The 20,274-nt window shown below is 46.1% G+C and overlaps 1 protein-coding gene across 1 annotated transcript in view; it reads right to left on the bottom strand.

The window, feature by feature from the left end:
• CCT5 (chaperonin containing TCP1 subunit 5) overlaps window positions 1-20,274 on the bottom strand; it is a 120,208-nt gene that overhangs the window by 80,332 nt on the left and 19,602 nt on the right. The window contains exons 4-7 of the mRNA XM_069613732.1: window positions 16,283-16,481; window positions 15,891-16,083; window positions 8,468-8,617; window positions 3,176-3,295 (exon numbers count right to left, since the gene is read on the bottom strand). Of these exons, the coding sequence (XP_069469833.1) occupies window positions 3,176-3,295; window positions 8,468-8,617; window positions 15,891-16,083; window positions 16,283-16,481 (662 nt within the window). The remainder of the gene's footprint in view (window positions 1-3,175; window positions 3,296-8,467; window positions 8,618-15,890; window positions 16,084-16,282; window positions 16,482-20,274) is intronic.

Raw genomic sequence — 20,274 nt, 5'->3', positions numbered from 1 at the left:
TTGGGCCTCTTCCTGCTCCTACCTGCAAGGCAAAAAACCTTGGGGTCATCTTTGACTCCACACTCTCCTTCTCTCCTCATATATCTGACATCTCTAAGAAGTCACACTACCAGCTGCACCTCCTTAGAGGTATTCTTCCCTTCCTCTCCTTCCCCCAGAAGCTCACTGTCTCCCGAGCCCTGGTTCTCTCGAAGCTGGACTACTGTAACAGTCTATCTTAATCTGCCTGCCTCCACTCTCCGCCCTCTGCAACTCATCCAGAACAGAACTGCGAGACTTGTCCTTGGCCTCAAGCCCAGGGACCGTATCTCTCCAGGACTGAAAGCTCTACACTGCCTCCCAGTGGCTGCGAGGATTAAGTTCAAAACCCTCTGCATTGTCCACAAGGCCTTCTGGGGCCTGGGGCCTAAATACCTGCAACTCTCTTCCTAAATATCTTCCTTCCCGAGCCCTTCGCTCATCCGTCTCCAACTCCCTCAGAGTCAGTCGCTTCTCGAAGCAACGAGCTGGGGTAGATCTCTCTCCGCGGCAGGAGCCTCCCTCTGGAACAGCCTTCCTGCCTCCCTGAAACTTGAAGAGAACCATCTCCGGAATGCACCTCAAAACCTTCCTCTTTGCTTCTGCTTTCCCTCTCTCCCCTGCTAAATTCTTCACTAAATTCTGCACTGAATCTGAAACTTGGCCACTCTCACCGACCTCGGTCCTGGGCCCAGCCACTCTCCACTTGCACTGCCTCCCTGGCAACCCCTGCACTGCGGGACTGTCTCTGTATCCCTACAGCCCCCCCCCTTCCCAGCACTTACCTTGCACTTGCCACCAGCTGGCCCTATTTATTTATCTATTTATTTATTTCTATTCTACTTACCTTGTACTGCACTTTTCCCTTCCCCCTACCCCTGCACTTGCGCGGTCTGAATGACACCTGGCCTAGTAGGATCGTGGTCTGTCCTCCCCCCATTCCCCCCTCCCTGCCTCGTCACGCCTTGAAACACTTGTGTATAGGCGCGTTACAAATGCCATATCATACAGGTCGCACTTCCGGTTGGCACCAGTCGTAAACAGATCCACTTGCGGGGTTCCCCAAAGGGCAAAGATCTCTTGATGGACTTCCTGAGCTAGTTCCCATTCGTGGGCTACTGTGCTCTGCCTGCTCAGAGCGTCCGCCGCTGTGTTCTGCCCTCTCCGGCTAGGTGAATTGCCATTAGAGAGTCCTTCTCTGCACTGTGGTAGTGACCCTACTCTCTTGTAGATAGTACATGGCCACTGTTATCAGGATGTTCTTTCCCCGTACAGAGGGCAGATAGGCCTTCAGCTCTAGTCTGATTGCTCTCAGCTCCAATAGCTGAGGTTGATGTGTAGTTTGGGCTCCGATGGAGACCAACGACCGCTGATTGTCAGTTTGTTGGTGTGGGCTCCCCACTCCGTGAGTGAGGCGTCCGTCACTACCGTAATCTCGGGCCATGGTTGCCAAAAAGATTCTCCCTCAAGGATATTTTCCTTGCAAGCCCACCATTGCTGATCTTGTGTCACCCTGGTCGGGACTTGCAAAAGATCCGACCTATCCCCTGAAAACTGGGACCATTGAGTCCGGAGGGCCCACTTTAAGGATCTCATCCGCAATCTGGCCTCTGGCACCAGAAATTGCAACCTTAGAAAATCGAATGACGGCAGATGTTGGGCATTTTGAAACTTTACCATCTGCAGAATGTGGTGAGCTCTCTTCTCGGAGGCAAGGGTTTCCCAGAGGAAGTATCCAGGACTGCTCCGATGAATTGGAGTCTTTGGCTTGGAATCATTTGTGAATGCTTGTCATTGAGAGAGAAGCCCAGTCTGTAAGAAGTGGCAGGTCATGGCCAGATGTTCCTGGGCTTGTTCCCTGATTAGCCAATCATCCAGGTAAGGGCAGACGTGAATCCAATACCCCACCCTTCTCCTGTGACTCGCCGCCACTACCGTCATCAGCTTGGTGAAAATCCTCAGGGCAGAGGTCAGCTCAAATGGCAGAACCCAGAACTGAGTACCTGGAGGTTCACGGTTCTCACTGTGTTTGAGATGGATGAGCACATGAAAGTAAGCATCGTGAAGGTCCTGGTGAGGGGGCTCAGGTCGTCCTGCTTCTGGAGGGTCCTTGGAAGACTCATGGAGCTTCTCGCCACATTTCAGACGTTGCACTGGACCATGCATTTCTCGAACCCTGGAACTCTGTTCCTGCAGCAGCAAAGAAGTACAGCCAGTCGGGGAAGGTTGTCCAGTGGAGTTGGTCTCGGGGTTAGTTGGTCCCACTAACTCAAGAAGTCGCCGCTTCTTGTCGATTAGAAAAGGGAGTTTCAGCACAGAAGCACAATTCAAGGGTCCAGGAGGATGCAGCAAGCTTCATTCACGATTTCTTCACCAGGTGTTTCTCCCAGTGGTCGACTGTGCCTCTAGTCCCAAAATCCTTGCCGTTTAAGCAGGTTTCTCCCATTCATGCACAGCCTGGACTGTGAATCACAGCAGGGTGGCAAAGGAAAGCCAGCCAATCGGGATTGGTTGCTTTCAGGCATTCCTAGAGACAATTGACAGGGGAGTTTTGTCAACCTTCCTCACATCCTGCCTTTCTAGGCACAAAGGAGCAAGAGGCTGGCTTCAGGGCTGAAGCCCGCCAAAGGTAAAACTACCAAAGGACTTGAAGAGTAAAACGCAAGCTAGACCTCAAACAGAAAAGGTGAAAAAAGACAACCGGGGACATATTGACAAAATGGTCTCCCATGGGGGCTGGACTGCAGTTGAGGGTTAAGCCTGCAGTAGAAAAGTACAAGGGTAGGACAAATTAAACCACTGCCACCAGCCATTTAAAGTATTGACTGTAACACAAATGTTACATGAGAATGTAGGAACATGGGCTACTAAGTAACTCCCCAGCACTCATTAAATGGGGTGTGTTGCACCTACAAAGAGAAAGGTATGTAAAGTCAATTTCACTTTACTATTGTTGGTAACAGTAGTTCACACAAGAAAAGGTATTTAAACCTTAGGAGAAATCTAAAGGATTCATCTGCGACACTGCACTAAAAGTGTTGCGTGCCACCATACAAAATGCAGATGCCTATGGGGTTTGTCTGACTCCAAACAGTGAACCCAAAATCCAACACATGTAAAAACATACATTTAGTCACAGCCCAAGTGATTTTATTACCTCGATTTCTGGCCCTCCAACCCAACGAACAGCAGGCAGCTCATTCTGGAGCAGTAAATGGTTTGCCTCGTCATCAAAGCCCCACTGGCAAATGGCAAGGTTAGCACCAGTGTCCTTTATCTGAAAGCAAAGAAAAAAATAAACAAAGTTAGACTCCCTAAATGAAAGGCATACAAGCCACAGCTGTCAACTGTTAGTTGGACTTTAGTAAAACTGTCCTAAGGGCTTCATAAAAACATATCGCTGCAGAGGCGCGAAGGCCAGGAGGAAAGGCCAAGGTACCTCTCTGCAGCTCTCCGCTGCTCGACAGCAGGATCAACAGGCGTCGAAAGTCCACAGCAGTCTTCTCCGTTGTTTCACAGGTTTCAACAGTCAAAGTGACTTAATGGGAATAACGCCAAATTCGATAATGACAATAACGCCATCTCTATGTAAGAGCACCGCAGTAATCTGGGTGGAAAAAAACAAGCCGAGGGACCTCGGCACGCGAGGGATTTTGGGTACACTACACGTTACACCTATGCAGACGTCCCCCTTCAATCCTCGAAAGACAAGATGCAATACTCTGTAGTTACCACTGGATGTTGGACCATATACACAGCATTTGATTCTAAGCAGATTAACAAGCATCAGAAATCACTAGTACACTTTGTAGATTCCGAGGTGGCAGAAAAGGAAAAAAAATTAAAATAGTTCTCGGATCATCTGAGCACTCAAATCTTCCAAACAAGTCTAGACAAAAACCTTTACCACCAATAATAAAAAACAAAGTTATCACCTCTGAGGGACAGTAAATATCAAGCTGGCTTCTGTCTGGTTGCAGTGATGCAGATCCTGGGTTCCTGTGCCTTAGTCGTGGGGACAGAGCGAGGACTTCTGCAGCAGGAATTCAGAGGTTGGTTGCAGCTACAGGCTCTTCAGATCAGCTGCACCACAGTTTCAGCACTCCGTAAGCGGCACCACCGAGGATCTTGGCCACTGGTTGGGCTTCCTCGAGACCAAGCTCTGATCCTCCTGCTTTTGACAGTTTGAGACTACACAACACTTATCCACTTGGTATTAGGTAACCCACCTTTTGGTATAGGACTGTACTACACAAGTTGGTAGTGAGAAGAGCAAAGCTAAAGACACTGACGTAAGTACCCAAAGTCTGAACTTTAACTCTGGTTTCAATTAGAGGGGTCCAGCTGGATTCTGTCCGGTTGCAGTGATGCAGATCCTGGGACAAGAGGGAGGACGTCTGGAGGACACCTGCAGCAGCAATTGGAGGTTGGCGGCAGCTACAGGCTCTTTTCAGATCAGCTGTACTTTGCAGTTTTGGTGTGCGGTAAACAGCACCACCGTGGATCTTGGATACCGGTTGGGCTTCCTTCACTCCTTTGAGTCCTGCACTCTGGTGAGGGGACGCAAGCTGTGGTTGTCCTGCTCGTCGAGGGTCCTTAGGAGACGCCTGGAGCTTCTAGCCGGATTGTAGCCTGTTAGGCAAGATTGTATGCAGCACCCTTAGGATGCACTACAACAAACCGGACCTCCTGGCAGTAGTAACCCAACCTTTGGTACAAGTCTGTACTACACAGGTTGGTAGTGTGGACGAGTAGCCAGGCTCATCTCAAGAGGGGTCAATGTGAGCTGTAGCAGAGTTAGAGGTTCACAGTGACAGTATTCAAGCAAACACTTGCACACAGGGTTTCTTGATAAAACAATTATATTTACCAGTCAGTTAATATAAGCCTTCTTCAGAAGGGAGCACTTTAAACACCACACAAACATATTTCAAAATTACACTCTTAGTTCAGAATCAGTAAATACCCATTTGGGGTGGCATACAGCAGAGATCTACACCCACAGGTGACTTCAATTGCTAGAGTGCTGTTGACATTAATTTATTATTCTTGGCATTCAGAATTAGTTAAGAGCAAGCCAAATGAAAAGATTAGAGCAAACAAGATACCACAAATATAGTAGGCAAATACTTTCAGATTCCCCCAATAAGAGTCATTCAGTTAAAACAGGCTAAGCCAAAAGTCAATAGGCAAGATTCTATATGGGCTGAAGCACTTCTTTGAAGACCAGTAGAAAAGTATTTGCACAATGTTTCATACGTTTTTGAAGAAAAAGATGAATCAATGTAGGGCCATAAGCTGTTAAGACTGGAGTAGTAGAAGATGCAAGCAACTCTACAGCAAAAGAGTAGTTCTCAGACCTTCTACAGTACCTTTAAAATGAAGAAAAGATGCAGCAGACACTCTTGTTCCTGTGCCGCTCTGCAGATCTCTGTTCCTGGGCCTCAGTCGTGGGGACAAGAGGGAGGACGTCGGAGGGGCTCCTGCACTGGGACGGTTAAAAATTGCAACCGGCAAACTTCACTTTCAGTGGCTGTTTCAGCTCCTCGCATCTACCGCAAATAACACTGCGGTTCCTGGCTGTCGAGATGGACTTTCCTTGCTTCTGGGGCCCTGTACTCTGTTGAGGGGACTCAGGCTCAATCAGTCCTGCTTCCTGGTAGTCGGAATGATCTTGGAGCTCTTGGCCAACTTAAAATAACGCACACAAACTTCTCTCCTTGGCCCTACCGTTTCCAGCAGCAAATCTGTGGAGATTCAACCAGCTCAGAGATGGATGTCCAGGTGGCTAACTTTGGAGTTGATTGGTCCCACCATCAAGGGGAGAAGTCGTCCTTGCAGGGGCTTCTCGGTCGATGCGAACTTGGCGTTTCGGCACTGCAGCAGGGCTTCACTGGGCAAACCAACGGTTCAGGAGTTGCAGCAGGCGTCCTCTGCAAGTTCTTCTTCGGTTCCTTCGTCCAGTGGTCGACTGCCTTCCAAGCCAAAAGACTTGCCTTTTATACAGTTCTCTCCCTTTCCTTCCAGCCTAGCTGTCACTCACCCAGCAGGGTGGCTGTCCTTGCCAGACAGTCAGCCAATCACACCAGAATGCATTTTGGTCTCCTAGGAGACTAAGCACAGGGAGTTTCGGGCACCTCCCTCACTTCCTGCCTACCCCAGACACCCTGGACCCAGAGGCAGGCCAAAGGCAAAAGGGACCAAACCTGGTGTGGTACGCAGAGTAAATCTCAGGAAGGACCTTACCACATAAATGGCAAAAGAGACTGGGGCCATTTTGACAATAAATGCACTCTTAACCACTGCCACCAGCCATTCTGTGAGGAAAGGCTAACATAAAAAGGTTACCTGAGAAGTTAAACAAAGGGGGATACTAGGTAACCCCTCCAGCACCCTATTGTAAGATAGTGTGTGCTGGGTCTATAAAGTTACAAAAGTAAAATTTCATTTTACTGCTCTGGGAAACAGTTTATCCCAGAGAAGGTATTTAAAACTTGGCCCCCGACACTCTTGCAGTAGCAAAGTAGTACAGCCAGTCAGGGAAGATGGTCCAGTGGCGTTCGTCCCACTAACCCAAGGGAAGAAGTCACATTTCCAGAGCTTCTGTTTTCGATCAGAAAAAGGAGTTTCAGCACAGCAGTGTTTCTGCGTCAGGTATTCTTCCCAGTGGTCGACTGCTTCTAGTCCCAAAACCCTCACCTTTTAAGAATGTTTCTCCCATTCATGCACAGCAAGGCTGTCATCACAGCAGGGTGGCTGTCCTGAAAAGCCAGCCCATCATGACTGGTTGCATTCAGGCATTCCTAGAGACAAAGGACAGGGGAGTTTCGGGAACCTCCCTCACTTACTGCCCGTCCAGACACACTGGAGCCGGGTTTCAGAACTGTACCCTGCCAAAGCAAAAACAAATAAAGGGCTCAAACCTGGCTTGGCCCGCAGAAAATGGCAAAAAAGAAGACTGACCATTTTGACAAAATGGTCACCCATGGGTGCTATACTGTAGTTTGAGGGTTCAGCCTGCGGCAGAAAAGCACAACGTTAGGAAAATTAAACCACTGCCACCAGTCATTTAAAGTAGTGAGGGTAACAAAAAATGTTAACAGTAGGTAGGATAAGGGGCTACTAAGTAACCCCCCCAGCACTCCACATAAGATGGTGTGTGCTGGACCTACAAAAAGAAAAAGTAAAGTCAATTTCACTTTACTATTCTTGGGACCTGTAGTTCACACAAGAAAAAACTGATTAAGCTAGAAGATTAATTTTTCTGACACTGCACTGAAGGTGCAGTGTGTCGCCATACAACAAGTAGATGCCTATGGAGTTTGTCAGACTCCAAAAACAGTGGAAATAATCCAAATCAGGTCAAAACACACGGAGTGAGCAAAAGGTCTCTCACTCCAGGGTTAACATTAAAAAGTCCTAAAGTCCAGCAAAAGAGCCGGGCATCTCTAAGGTTGAAAGGAATTATCACAGAACTAAGAATTCTCCCTAACCGCTCCGTGCAGACTTTTCTAGCCCACTGAACTTGCTATTTCAGTCCCTCATAGGTGTTAACTTGTTTAGACCGTTATTGCTGGGAAAGGCTGGTCTAGACTTCATTGGAAGATTAGTATACTTGCATGTGCTGAGAAAGTAACATTTTTTCCTTCCTTTAACCTTTCCTTTCTGCAACCTCAGAATCTGTTAAGTGTAACCAGTGGGATATATAAATGCTGTTACTGTCCTTGTGATTGAAGTCACCCCAGGGTGTAGGAATTGTGTATGAAGCATATCTAAAGAGTATCCCCCAACTTGTGCTGATCCAGAAATGTATTTTAAAGTATTTGATTGCTACACAAATTGCCCTTTTAAAGAATGCTTAAACATTTATGTTAACAGAAACCAAGTGTTACTTGTAAATACAAATTTCATTGCTAAAGCTCACATTTACCCCTCTTGAGATTTACCAAAAGGTGGATTACCCAATACCAAGCAGATACGGGTTGTGTACTCACAGTGGGACTGCTCCAATTCTTACCCAACACCCATAATACACTTCTGATCAGTGATTTTAATTGATCACCCTTTCATTCTGTTATGGGTGTCTACCCAAGCACTTTCCAAAGTTTTGGTTGCCATGTTTTTTTTTTAAAATTATACATCCGAATCTTAAGGCAGTGCATTCAAGGTAATGTTCATTATTGTTGCGAGAATCCAGGTGTCTACAGAGTTGGTCTGTGCAAAGCAAACAAGGTGTGGGGCAGGATGGACACTAGAATGAGAGCTTGCACTGGGACCCGTGCGAGGCTTACTAGTCTGATTCATGTAACCAAGTAAGCTTGCTCTAACAGCGCCACGATGCCCTCGGGCCGCTTTATAAATGTAAAAATCAATTAAAATAAAAGTATTGGCAGATCAGCGAAGTTGAACAGATTTGTTCTAAAGCCCCCCGACATAGTAGTCATCTTACCTGCTTCACCATTTCAGCAAATTTCTCCTTTTCATATGTCTGTAGGGCTTTGTAATCTTCCACTGAAGTAACATCAAGCTTATGCTTGGTTTTAGGCTTCGGTGGTTCAAACGGGCATGTGAGAATGGCAATTCTTGCATCTTTTACTTCCTACAAAATATTGGCAAGATACAGTTCTTTACTAGAAGTAGCAGTTCGAGCAAGAAAATTAATTCCGTACTTTTCCCTGCAGGCAGCCACATACAAATGGGACATTTAAAACATAAGTTTTGCTTTTTTGTTAACATTCCAGGGGAGAAAAGAAAATATGCATTATATTTCACAGTATGGGGTGACCCAACAATGCTGAAATGGGGACTTCCAGCTGTTTAAGATGAGTAGGAATACCCTTGAGATGGATTGGGATGCAGATTTTAATGAAACATCAATAATTCAGACAACGCAAATAGCTTGGCAAAAATTCTGTCTCATTTAATGTAAGTAAGACAGGGAGTACAACGAACATCAGCAATTGCTTGATACTCAACTCATTTAAGAAAGATTATAGACCAAATGTGTCACTACTGAAGTTCAGACCTGCGTCATTACCTACGTGGCAAATTTCTAAAACCTATCGGGAAGCGGAATTGGCTCCAATTGAACTACTAAATATAGGTTTAATATCTGTAGAGTAACAGAAATAATTGGTTAGTCAACAGGTGGGACATCTGAGCCCTCCCTTCAAAATGGCCACTATGAACATCACTAAATGTACAATGTCCCATTGGTTACACAACTATAGGACTCCATGGTCCTCTACAATTGGCTGGCTACTAACCCCCCCCCCCTTCCCGGCCATAACTCCACCTACGTGAGCAGTTTGCAGACAACCACCAATTACAAAAACCACCATCATCACCTCAACGTTTCAGTATCAATTAGTGTCTGAAGTTGCCTTGAGTTTGTACTTTGTGGGATTTTTTAGAGTATGGGTACGGTCTGGCTTCCGTGCATAGGTGCGATCTCCGCATGCGTCCACATTTCTTCCATCACGTGACTTGACACCATGAATTGCGCCTTTTTCGTGTATTTAACTGTATTTTCCAATAGTCCTCCGACATCTGTTTATACTTGACCTTCTTGAACAGGAGCTTCTGTTACTTCACGTTAATTGTATCTAATGTCAGCGAATTTTAGTTCCGATAGGACCATGGCTCTTTGGCTCATCCAACTCCTTAGCTGAAATATATTCTGTTAATTCAATTTTTTTTGTAACTGCAACACTGAATTTGAGGCCTTCCTTGTTTATTTTGAAGAGACACACCTTGACACGTGTTTCGAGCTTTTTATTGGTTATTTATGCGTTATAAAATCAGCCTCAGAAGAGCTAGTGAGGCTCGAAACACGTGTCAGGCGGTCTATATCTTCAAAATAAATACCATTTGGAATTTAACTTTTGCATCCTTTTGGCACAGAGTTACTGGGACCTCCATTTCTTAACTATATATGTAGGGGAACCTTCAATCACTCCATATGTGATTATGAGGTGTAAATGTTGGCGCTTGCCGCGATCCATTTACAATAAGCATTTGGCTAGCTTCACGATTGCTTTGCTGCTTGCGTTTCATTGCATCTGTACACGTTTAAACTAACTAAATATCTTCCTCACGTTTGTGGCATAAGTTTCTTCATCTTGATCCCAAAATGTCACTTTTCCTTAGTGTATTCATTCTTCATAAATAGTCTGCCTCAGGTCTGATTATCTTCCATCTATGGAACTGATTCGGTTTCGTATTACGTCACCATTCATCCTGATCAGTTACTTTGTAACATCAGGAATAGCATTCAAATGACCATCATATTGTCTTGGATGTAGGTATGGTTTCCTTAATGGATACTTCCCATATTCTCTAGGTATAGGCACATTCGTATGTCGTTGCTCTTCTTCTTGCCTTCCGATTGTTAATGTAGGCGGGGTAGGTGGAGTAGGGGTACTTGGCTCCTCCTCTACACTGCTCAACACCAACACTAGACTTCTAAAACCAGGTCAAGATTTTATTTCCACATGTAGTGTGCCCCATCAAACACATTGCACAGTATCCTCCGACGAGATGGATTTTCAAAATCAGCCCTGGGTGGAGATTTTAAAAGGGGAGGGAGGGATATTCTAAGGGTGAGGAGTGGGGACAGACAACTGTGGGAGCTGTAGCCAAACCAGTTCAAAAGGCAAGTGGTCACAGCCAAGTCTCAAGTGGTAAGCTTGTAAGGGGTCCTGTTAGGTAAGGTGTTCATATCAATTATAAATCTTCCTGACGTGTCAACCCCAGAACTTTCTTTTGACTAGGTAACTTTCACCTTGTTCCTAGGTGAAGGGGGAATCTTTTTCTCCCTCTCACCTAGTATTTTACTCTTTATGGTGACCTTTTTATGCGTCTCCATAGTGCATGGTTGAAGTTAATAGTTTCCTTCAACTTTTGGGCTTAGGCTGGATTGCCCCATGGGCTCCCGTTTTTCATGTACTTTAAATTTTATATAGTGAGCCAGCACGCCCCACCTTATGTGGAGCGCTGGGGGGATACAATACATTCCCTTTCTTGCATACCTGGTAACGTTGTTACAAATGCAGGTTTTACATGAATGGCTGGTGGCATTGGTCTTACCTTTATGACTGGTCTTTATTACCCGCAGGTTGTCAATTCAGCCTCAGTAATTCACAAAAGGTCCACTATTTTTCTAAAATGGGTTTTTTGCCATTTGTGTACTTGCGGTTGGAGGTCTTACCCTGCCATTCTAGGCGGGAACAACCTCAGTGGCTGTTTTGCTTTGGAGGAATCCTGTTAATTCTCCGCCCAGGATCCAGAGCGTCTGGAAAGGCAGGAAGCAAGAAAAGAGTCCAGAACTCTGCAGTCCTTTGTCTTACACCTTGCCCGAGTCCCAGAGAGGGGCTGGTTGTCCCGAATGGGCAGCCAGACTGCCCACTTCTGTAACATGCAGAGGTTGTGCTGTAGTTCGATATATTTTTTTTAAAAAACCCTGGAAGCTGCTGACAAGTCGACCACCAAAACTAGAACGGATGAAGGAAACGCAGCTGAACCTATTTTCAGCGACCAGAGAGTCTAACCGGAGCCGGTTGTAACCCTTTCTTCCAATCTACCGGTGGACCCCAAAACGGATGACCCAGAGCCTAGCAGGTGTTGGGGAGAATTCACACAACTTTGCTGGATTTTGAGGACTTGATTTTTCTTTACCTGGAATGTGTGAGCTCGCCCCCCCCCCCCCCCCACTCATTTATTGTAATGTGCGTTTTACTCAGGTGTTCTTAGATTATGGAGTTTTAGACAACTCCATAGGCATCTTTTCAGGTGCGTCACAGAGCCCCCTCAGTGCAGTGACACAGGGAAGCCTTTTTGGCTGTCCAAAGGTTTAAAACACCTTATCTGGGATAAACCAGAGAATATAAAGTTAAATTGGCTTTATTAATTAAATTCCTAGACCCAGCCCACACTATCTTCCAATAGAGTGCTGGAGGGGTTACCTAGTATCCTGTGTCTAGAAACTCATGTAGTAGTCAAATGCTACCCTTTCCTATTGAAATGGCTGGTGGCAGTGGGTTTACACAGAACTACCTTGATTTTTCCCGACCGTGAACACCAGTAGCTGAAAATCATAGGCACTACTTAGAACTTTTGCAAAGACTTTACCGTTTGATACCAGAATTGCTTTCTTATCCAGAACACTAAGCCATTGACTTGAACTGAACTATTCTGGTGAACTGAAACTATTTGCACTGCCTGAAAGTATATAATGTATTCTACTTTAGTCCTTTTTGCTCACTGCCAAGTAAATGAACTGCCATTTGGCACCTTTTTCCAGGGGAGCGCAATTGAAGTGTATTTGTCTATAATATTAAGTTGCCTTCTTCTAGTGAAATGTTTTATAAATGATTGTGTAAGTGTTTTACCAAGAAACCTTGGGTACAAGTGTCTACTTGAACCACTGTGATTGAAAGTCCTTTGCGTAACAGTGTACTGCTCACTTTCACTCTTGAGATAAGGCTGGCTGCTCAGCTCGTTACCAACAAACTGTGGTACAGACTTATACCAAAGGTCGGGTTTGCTTACACCTGTAGTCCCAATTGTGTGTGGTGGTCCCAGAGGGTACTGCATGCAATTCTGCCTAACAACTCCAGAGCCGCTTTGGAACCATCTCTATCCCCGCCTCCCCCCTTTTAACATGGCCCAAACCTCCAGCCAAGGTGGAGGATGTGTTCCTTCCCGGGCAACCGGTGGTATCCGTAGACTTCACTGAAACTCTTGTCCATTGGCAAGAGCATACAGCACCCATTGATCGGTGGAGACATTTTCCCACACGCTGACAAGTTTGCCAGCCGGCTGCCCACCGGGGTGCGAGCCCGATTAGTATTTGCTGGTTCAGTCCTGCTTGCAGGCCAGCACGCCGCCTTGGGCGCGACGGCCACCTCCGAATGCCTTGGAACGGCCACTGTAAGCTGTCTTGGAATGACCATAGTAAGCTTCCTGGGTTGTGGAACAGGAGGGTTGGCGGTAAGAGGACAATCCACTGCCGAAACTTAGATGATCTGCCGATTTCCTTCCTGAGGAAGGAAAGGACGGATGGTGCTGTTGCAGCGTGACCAGGGCACGGGCCGTGACGGTCTTGATGGCCTGACGAGACTCATCAACGGCCATAGATGGTCATGGTCGAACGGCCTGTCCAGGACACTCGTCTGAACTTCCTGCCTAAAGTTGGTGGCCTTCAACCAACCACAACGACAAACCCTGTTCCCCATCTGGCAGAACCCTGTGTCCAGGACCACGGCTATGGCGTGGTGCAACGCCATCTCGCCCTCCCGAAGAATCTCCATAGCCTCGACCCGTTTTTGTCCGTAGCAGGGCCATCTTGTACCACAACTCCCGGTCGTACCTGGCCAGGATCGCTAAAGCGTTAGCTGGCTAGACCATCGTAGCCGCAGAGTAGATTACCTTTCTACCCACAGCATCTTCCCCCTCGCTGTCTGGGTGAACTAAGGATGACCGGTTGGATTGCCACCGCTGAGACCACCAAGTTTGGTGATAGCTGGGACCGCAGACACTTGGGTGCAGACTCCGGCACCTGGTATTTCTGGTCCAGCCGGGCTCTTTTCGCCAGGGTTCTTTAGCAGCACCAGGCCCTCAGACATCGTCCAGGAGGGGCTACTGCCACAATTGTCTTCCTTTTCGCCTCTCGGCATTGATAAAGTAAGCCCTCCTCAGTCTCCTCCGGCCTGAGCTGGAAGAATCAATCATTGAGTGGAAGGAGCCCACCATTCGTCCGGGGGAGAAGCCCCTGGAGGCAAGAGATGTCGCCGCTGTGTCAGTCCCCATATCCCTTTTCTTCAGCATTGGTGGTGGTGGACCCAGTGTCAATGGGGCCAGTGCTGCCATCTGCATCCTCTGAGTGTGGAGAGTCGAATGTCCTGTGACAAATCTCTGGGAGGTGTTGGGGGGGGAGCAGGCTCGCTGGGCCCAGCGCCTCCATCATCCCCTCCGGCAATTAGCACTTCGACGTTCCTATTGTCATCCCCGGCGTCTTCCGAGATTGTGTGGACAGAACCCATGTCCTCTTTGTCAAAAGAAATAGCTGTGTCCTGGAGCACCTCCACACCTCTCCCCTTTTTTGTGCCCCGAGGGATCGGTCTCCGGGGCTTAGGGACGGCATTCTCTTCTCCGGGGTCTTGTCCACTGGTTTGGGCAAAGCTTCCTCCTGGGAGGAAGAACCACTCTGGCTGCTGTCGGAGCACCCTGGACCGGGCCAGCCCCTTTCGCCTTTGAAAGGGCGGCCGTCACCAACTCAATAGTTGTTGACGATTTTGCATGGATAACCTGGGCCTTCACTGTAGGTCGGCCACCTTAACCTGTGTTTCGGCCTTCTCCGGTTTCTCCGGTAGCTTCCCAGGGGTAGCCGACTTCCTCTTCGATGAAACTGGAGCGATGGCTGGAGCCCGATTAAGAGGATGAGCACGCCGGGTCATCGTGGGACACTTAAGCAGCAACCGCTATGGAAACGGGCTTGCGGTGCTTGGCCTCGTCTTGGGCCCCCACGGATGGAGCGCTCTCAAAGGACTTAAAAGCCCGCTCTGGCTGGATCCGGGTGATACATGCCCCTGCGAGTCACATGGGGTAGATATCCAGATCCTTGATGGTGCGCTTGGTAAAGCCACGACAGATCTCGCAATCCTCCTTGTGCGTCAGGTGAAGACAGGGAATGCTTGTCCTCCACAAACATTCCTCAAACCGCAGCTGGTGCAGAGTAGGCAAAATGGCCTTCTGGAAAATTAGAACAAACACTCAACGATTCGGCCCTTGAGGGGTGACGAGACGCCAACAAACTGATCCCAGTTAGACGAAGAAACGAGAGCACACAGACGCGAACAAAAAAAGTTATTGCCTAGCAAAAAGCATGAACAAACACAGAATGCTCCGAGAGTGAAACACAAGGACACCCCCCCCCCCCCCCCAACTGTAGTAAAAAATACTAAAACGATGGCTGCCAGAGGGGCATAGGGAGAGGGCAGTCGATTGACTGGGGCAGTATGACCCAGAGCTCATTGGAGGAGAAGAACAGATTATAAGTGAAAGTGAAACTTTTCTTTTACCAAGGATGACTGTCCTGACTGGGAATGAGCATGTGAACTCATGCCAGACCGCATGCTGGAGAACACAATCTGCGCGTTATGAAGTGGTTCGATCTTGGGGAAAGCAGTCTTCCTGAGCTTCAGGTGACACTGCCAAATGCTTTGGATATTCCCGAGAAGACAATTATGCGAAGTTTCCCCACACTGTGCATGTCACCAAAATCCGGTTAGGTATTTTGCAAACCTACTCTACCATGAGAATTCCATAGGCTAAAAGAGTCCAGCTACCCAAACATTGAAGCACAGTAAAAAAAGCAATACGCTGACCATTAAGGCTCTAGATATTAGTTGGCCACAAATCGTGCTAGCAGCAAGATCTTGCTTGTATACGAGAATCTTTCATTCCAATGGTAATAGTGAATATTGAGCTTAAATATACATTTTTTAACAGTAAGTAAAAAGAGGGATAGCTGTAGGGGACCTTTTTATAGCAAAGAAAATCTGTGAAGGGGTAGGGCGAAAACATTTGCAAAAATGCGTTTTAGTAGTCCCAATTCTGTGGGCCAGAACCGAGGATTCCCTGAAACAGCACCACAGATTATGCAGTCAGCACATCCAGATGGAACACAAAATGAAAATCTTTTCATTTGGTTTTTGAAATAAAGACACAGGGAGAAAAGATTCCGGGGACCTGGCTGCAAGTGGAACATGAACAGGGGGACGGGGGGGGGGGGGAAATACATCTTGGTATGTGTATTTTGCCAACATTTCACAAACCTCCGAAAAAGTAAAATCCTAGCGTACTCTCCTTACCTTTGGCATTTGTGGATGGCTGAAATCTTTGTCTACGATCACACCTTTGATCAGTTGGGTATCTTCAAGTTTGCCACCAACTTTGCCTTCTACCTTTATCAATTCAAAATCAACATCCTTGCGCTCCATGTCTGCGACTGTTAGTATAGCATTCACTGCAATTTCTGCCATCTGCCTGTGGCAACGATTGATCCTGCAATTATGAAAAGATTCCGATTACTGAATGCATAAATATAGAAAATAAACAAGTTTATAATGGGTTTGCTATATCTGTTAACTCTGCTTTAAAAAGGAGTGCTTAATTTCTACTAAGCCATTTAAAATTCAAAACCTTCACAGTAAAATTATTTTTAAATTACACTACAATAACCAACCAATTCACGCCAGCTTACACTTTAGAGCCCAGCGTTGTCATTGCAGTCTGAATGAGAGGTTCAACATTCTGCAGATCAACTGGGAAACTATCACTGATCTTGTCCAGGTTCTCGATAGCAATACGGGCTGCCTGTTCGTAGCCATCAGCAATCCTGATTGGGTGAATACCACGGTCCAGCAGCTGCTCAGCTTGCTCCAACAAAGCCCCAGCAAGCACTATGAAAATAAGCACAACACGTTTTCAAACTGCATGCAGTAAAAATAAGTATACCTTTAAGCCTGCACAGTTCAGGTGCTCCATCATGAATTGCAAAATAACAAGTACATACAATTATTAAAGTATAGCCCATAACGCCCAAGGTGTGCTGGCATTTAGCAGAAAAAGCTTTCTGCTCCAAAGGTAAGAACCACGATGCTTTACAGAGAATGTCATTTTAGGTACCAATGACACAGAAACGGCTCAAATTCCATAGGTATGAGTCATTCCACCGATTCGGTCTGCAGGAGGGTTTCAACCAATTATTAGAAACAGACTGGCCTACCAAATTAATCAGTAAGTCAAAGCACCGACAATGTTTAACGTTAATTTGTTTTCACCGATTAATAAAACTTCACTTACCAAATCAAAAAAACCCTGCCATACAGAAATACGTGTAAACTGCTTGCAACGGCATGGCATGCAGGGTTATTAATTGGAACTAAATCTGGAGGTATTAAAAATCAAATCACAGCAAACAACTTTTTAAACTGCACCGTTCAGAGCGCCTGGAGACTGCCCTTGGGTGGTAGCTGCGCGCGGTATAACAATTTGGCACAAATAAAAGCGCTCCAAGTGGGAAGTAGGGCATGTCCTTCATGATGGAGAACTTCCAAAGGAGTCATGTACTATTCTTACGATCCTCTTACATCCAACATCAGCAGGATCCCTAATTTAAGGGATTAGAATGGCAAACGACAAAAATACAATTGCTGATATTAACAAAAAAGCTTTACATCCTGACCATCAAAAGAATCAGAATGGACTACAAAAAGTTATGTTGTAACCTACAAGCCAGATCACCTCCCAGAGGTATGAGGCGCAACTATGCACACTCATTCTTAGCACCTTTAGAATAAGCCCTTGGAGAACTTGAAGGGGAACAAATGGCCTACATCAATATAACCATGACACCTCTTGAAATGTGCACCTTTATGTCCCCCTCCAACTCCACCCCCCACCCCACCCCAATCACAAGCCCTGCAAGCAGAGCTTCAATTAGGCTGCTCTGTGTAAAAAGGAGCTTGGAATGTATGAGGCCAAAATAGAGTGTGAAGGCTGCGACCTATTGCATATTAAACTGCTTCCTAATTTCAACCAAAGTATCAACCTGGTTTTGCTCTACCGTCCACCAAGTGAACCCTCAAAGTTTAAGGAGTAGATTTTGAGCTTTGGAAAGGCCAAACTAAGGATTTAAAAAAAGCCCTGGCAACTATTCACATTCCAAACTGGCGCATATCAAAAAGGACATCCTTGAATGGGTGGGAAGTGGAAACATTCTCCTTGATAATGTTATCACTACACCTTGTATTTGCTCAGACCACTTTTCTGTTTCATTTCAGCTGACCCTTCCGTCCCCTCCATTAAAAATGCACGAACCTGTACGCAAAGTACTGAATATGAACTTGAAGGCTGTTAAAGCACCTTTTCTTTCAAAATGTCTAGAGACTATAATGACCAAAACCGATGACTTGGATAGCCCAGAAGTCCTTATCAACACTTATAACGAGGAGATCCTAAGCATGTTAGATTAGGTGGCTCCCTTGAGAACTAGGACCGTTAGAGATACTCCTAAACGCCACAAATGGTTTACAATTAAAAACCACTAAAAGGCAGGCGGAACACGCCTGGCTGAGAGAACACTCGGTAGCTTGGAAGCACAAGGCAAAGGAATACAAGGGTAAAATCCAGGACGCCAAGTACAATTTTTACAACAAACAAATTACCCAGGCTGGAAATCAAACTAAGGAACTTTTTAGACTACTTCGGTCCTGGGAGAAACCCATGAATATCAATCCTACCATTAAACTGAATATTGAAAACTGCAAAAGAGTTCTGAAAGCCTTTTCGGACTAATTGAAAATTGCCCAAAAGAAAATCTTGTAAAATTAACCAGGACAATTTCACATACCAAGTTGTACCAAAGATGGTAAGGAGGAAGGTACCGTTAATTTAAAAATGAGTTCCCAACTTTCAGAAGATGGAGATCAAAATCAGCAGTAATCCAACACTGGATTCAAATTTAAAAATAACATACAACGGTGGAAATCCACAATGTCCTGATGACCATGCACAAGTTGTCTGGGTGAACTCCTTCCATCTAAGACAATATTAGAGAACAAGGATATTTGTGTGCCTTTCCTCTGTAGGTTTGTTTTCGAACTGGTAGCATCCCACTCGATATAAAAATTGTAGCAGTCACGCCATTACTAAAAAAGGGCAGTTTAGACCCTAATGATGCACCCAATCTCAGGCCCATCACCAACATGCTCTTTCTTGAAACTAGTTACGCTACAACTTTAGATACACATTGCGAGAATGGGTATTCTACATAAGAAGCAATCTGGCTTCTGTAGTTTCCACAGCACAGAGTGCTTTATTGGACTTAAAGACACATGCGCCTTCTCGGCTGGAGTCGAGCAAGTTGGGATGCTGATGCCGTTAGATCCATCGGCAGCCTTCGACTTGCTAAACTACGGGATCCTGCTGCATCGGATGGCCACCGCTGGCGGGGGAGGCAATACAAAGTCCTTCCTCGAAGGACGCCGCTCACGTGTTCACTGGGGTGAAAGTGCATCCGATGCCGAGCTCACCACCTGCAGTGTCCCCCAAGGGGCTTGCCTCTCTCCCCTGCTTTTTAACATTTATATCATTCCATTGTGTATGGACAGAGAGTCTGGGTCTTTTCTTCTGCAACTACGCAGACTACTTCCAGCTGGCACTGGAGATCAGTGGGGACTATGTAAAAGACCAACAGAAGCTGGACCTGGTCTATCAGACCATAAAGGGTTGGATGTCCACAAATTGGTTATGCCTGAACGCCAAGAGCAAGCTTATGCTATACAGCCCCTGGCAAGCCAGAGACAAACTCATTCCTATGCCAGTTTCTCGATTGAGGGCAGCCACTCAGTGGTGCATAAGGTGAAGACCCTGGGCACTTACCTGGAAGCCAGTTTGGATAGTGGTGCACACGAAGAAGCAATTGTGAAAGGTACCAACTAACATCTCAAAAGTACTACGGCAAGTTGCCCCACTGGTTTGCGAGGAGAACTGTAAATAATTAGAGCTGTTATCTTACTGTAATGCCCTCCTAGTGGGAAGGCAGAAATCCAAAAATGCAGACGATCCAGTGCACATGATTTATCGGATGAGACATACTGAGCCTACGTCTGCCGCCAAGAAGAAGAAACTACACTGGTTGCCCGTCTCAGCAAATTCAGTTCAAGCTGTTGACCACCTGTCACAAATGTGTTTTCGATGATGCCCCAGCTTACCTCAAGAATCTACAAAGGCAGAAGTAGACCACGTTAAGAGGACCAGCGGAAATGTTCGTGCCTCATGTGCAAGCAGCACAGGCCTGGAATGCTCTACCTGCACACCTACGCAATTAACAAACCACCTGGCCTTCAGAACACAGTTGAAGACTATCCTGTCCGTGTAGTAAGATAAGATAGCTATCCAACTTCATCTTTTCAGTGTGTCTGGATGTACTCAGGTTTTGGCACATTAGAAGTGAACATAATTAAAAATCTTATTCCAAGCCCATACATTTGGGATTTTATGCAAGACAAAATACATCTGTACTGCAATTTTAGTAACGGCTTTCATGACAAAGAAATTGTGGTTAACACGTGGAGGGCACACCTTCAATTTTTCAAAAATCAGAACAAGACAGCAGACAATGTAGAAATTGAATATGTAATGTAGAAATTGAATATGTAAAAGTACCAATTTGCTTGGGGGACAAAAATG

This window comes from Ambystoma mexicanum, chromosome 5p, assembly GCF_040938575.1.
Source record: "Ambystoma mexicanum isolate Mex_15411 chromosome 5p, UKY_AmexF1_1, whole genome shotgun sequence".
Classification (NCBI taxonomy): Eukaryota; Metazoa; Chordata; class Amphibia; order Caudata; family Ambystomatidae; genus Ambystoma; species Ambystoma mexicanum.
Note: the sequence above shows the minus strand (reverse complement) of the source record. Positions and strands in the feature narration are given on the sequence as shown.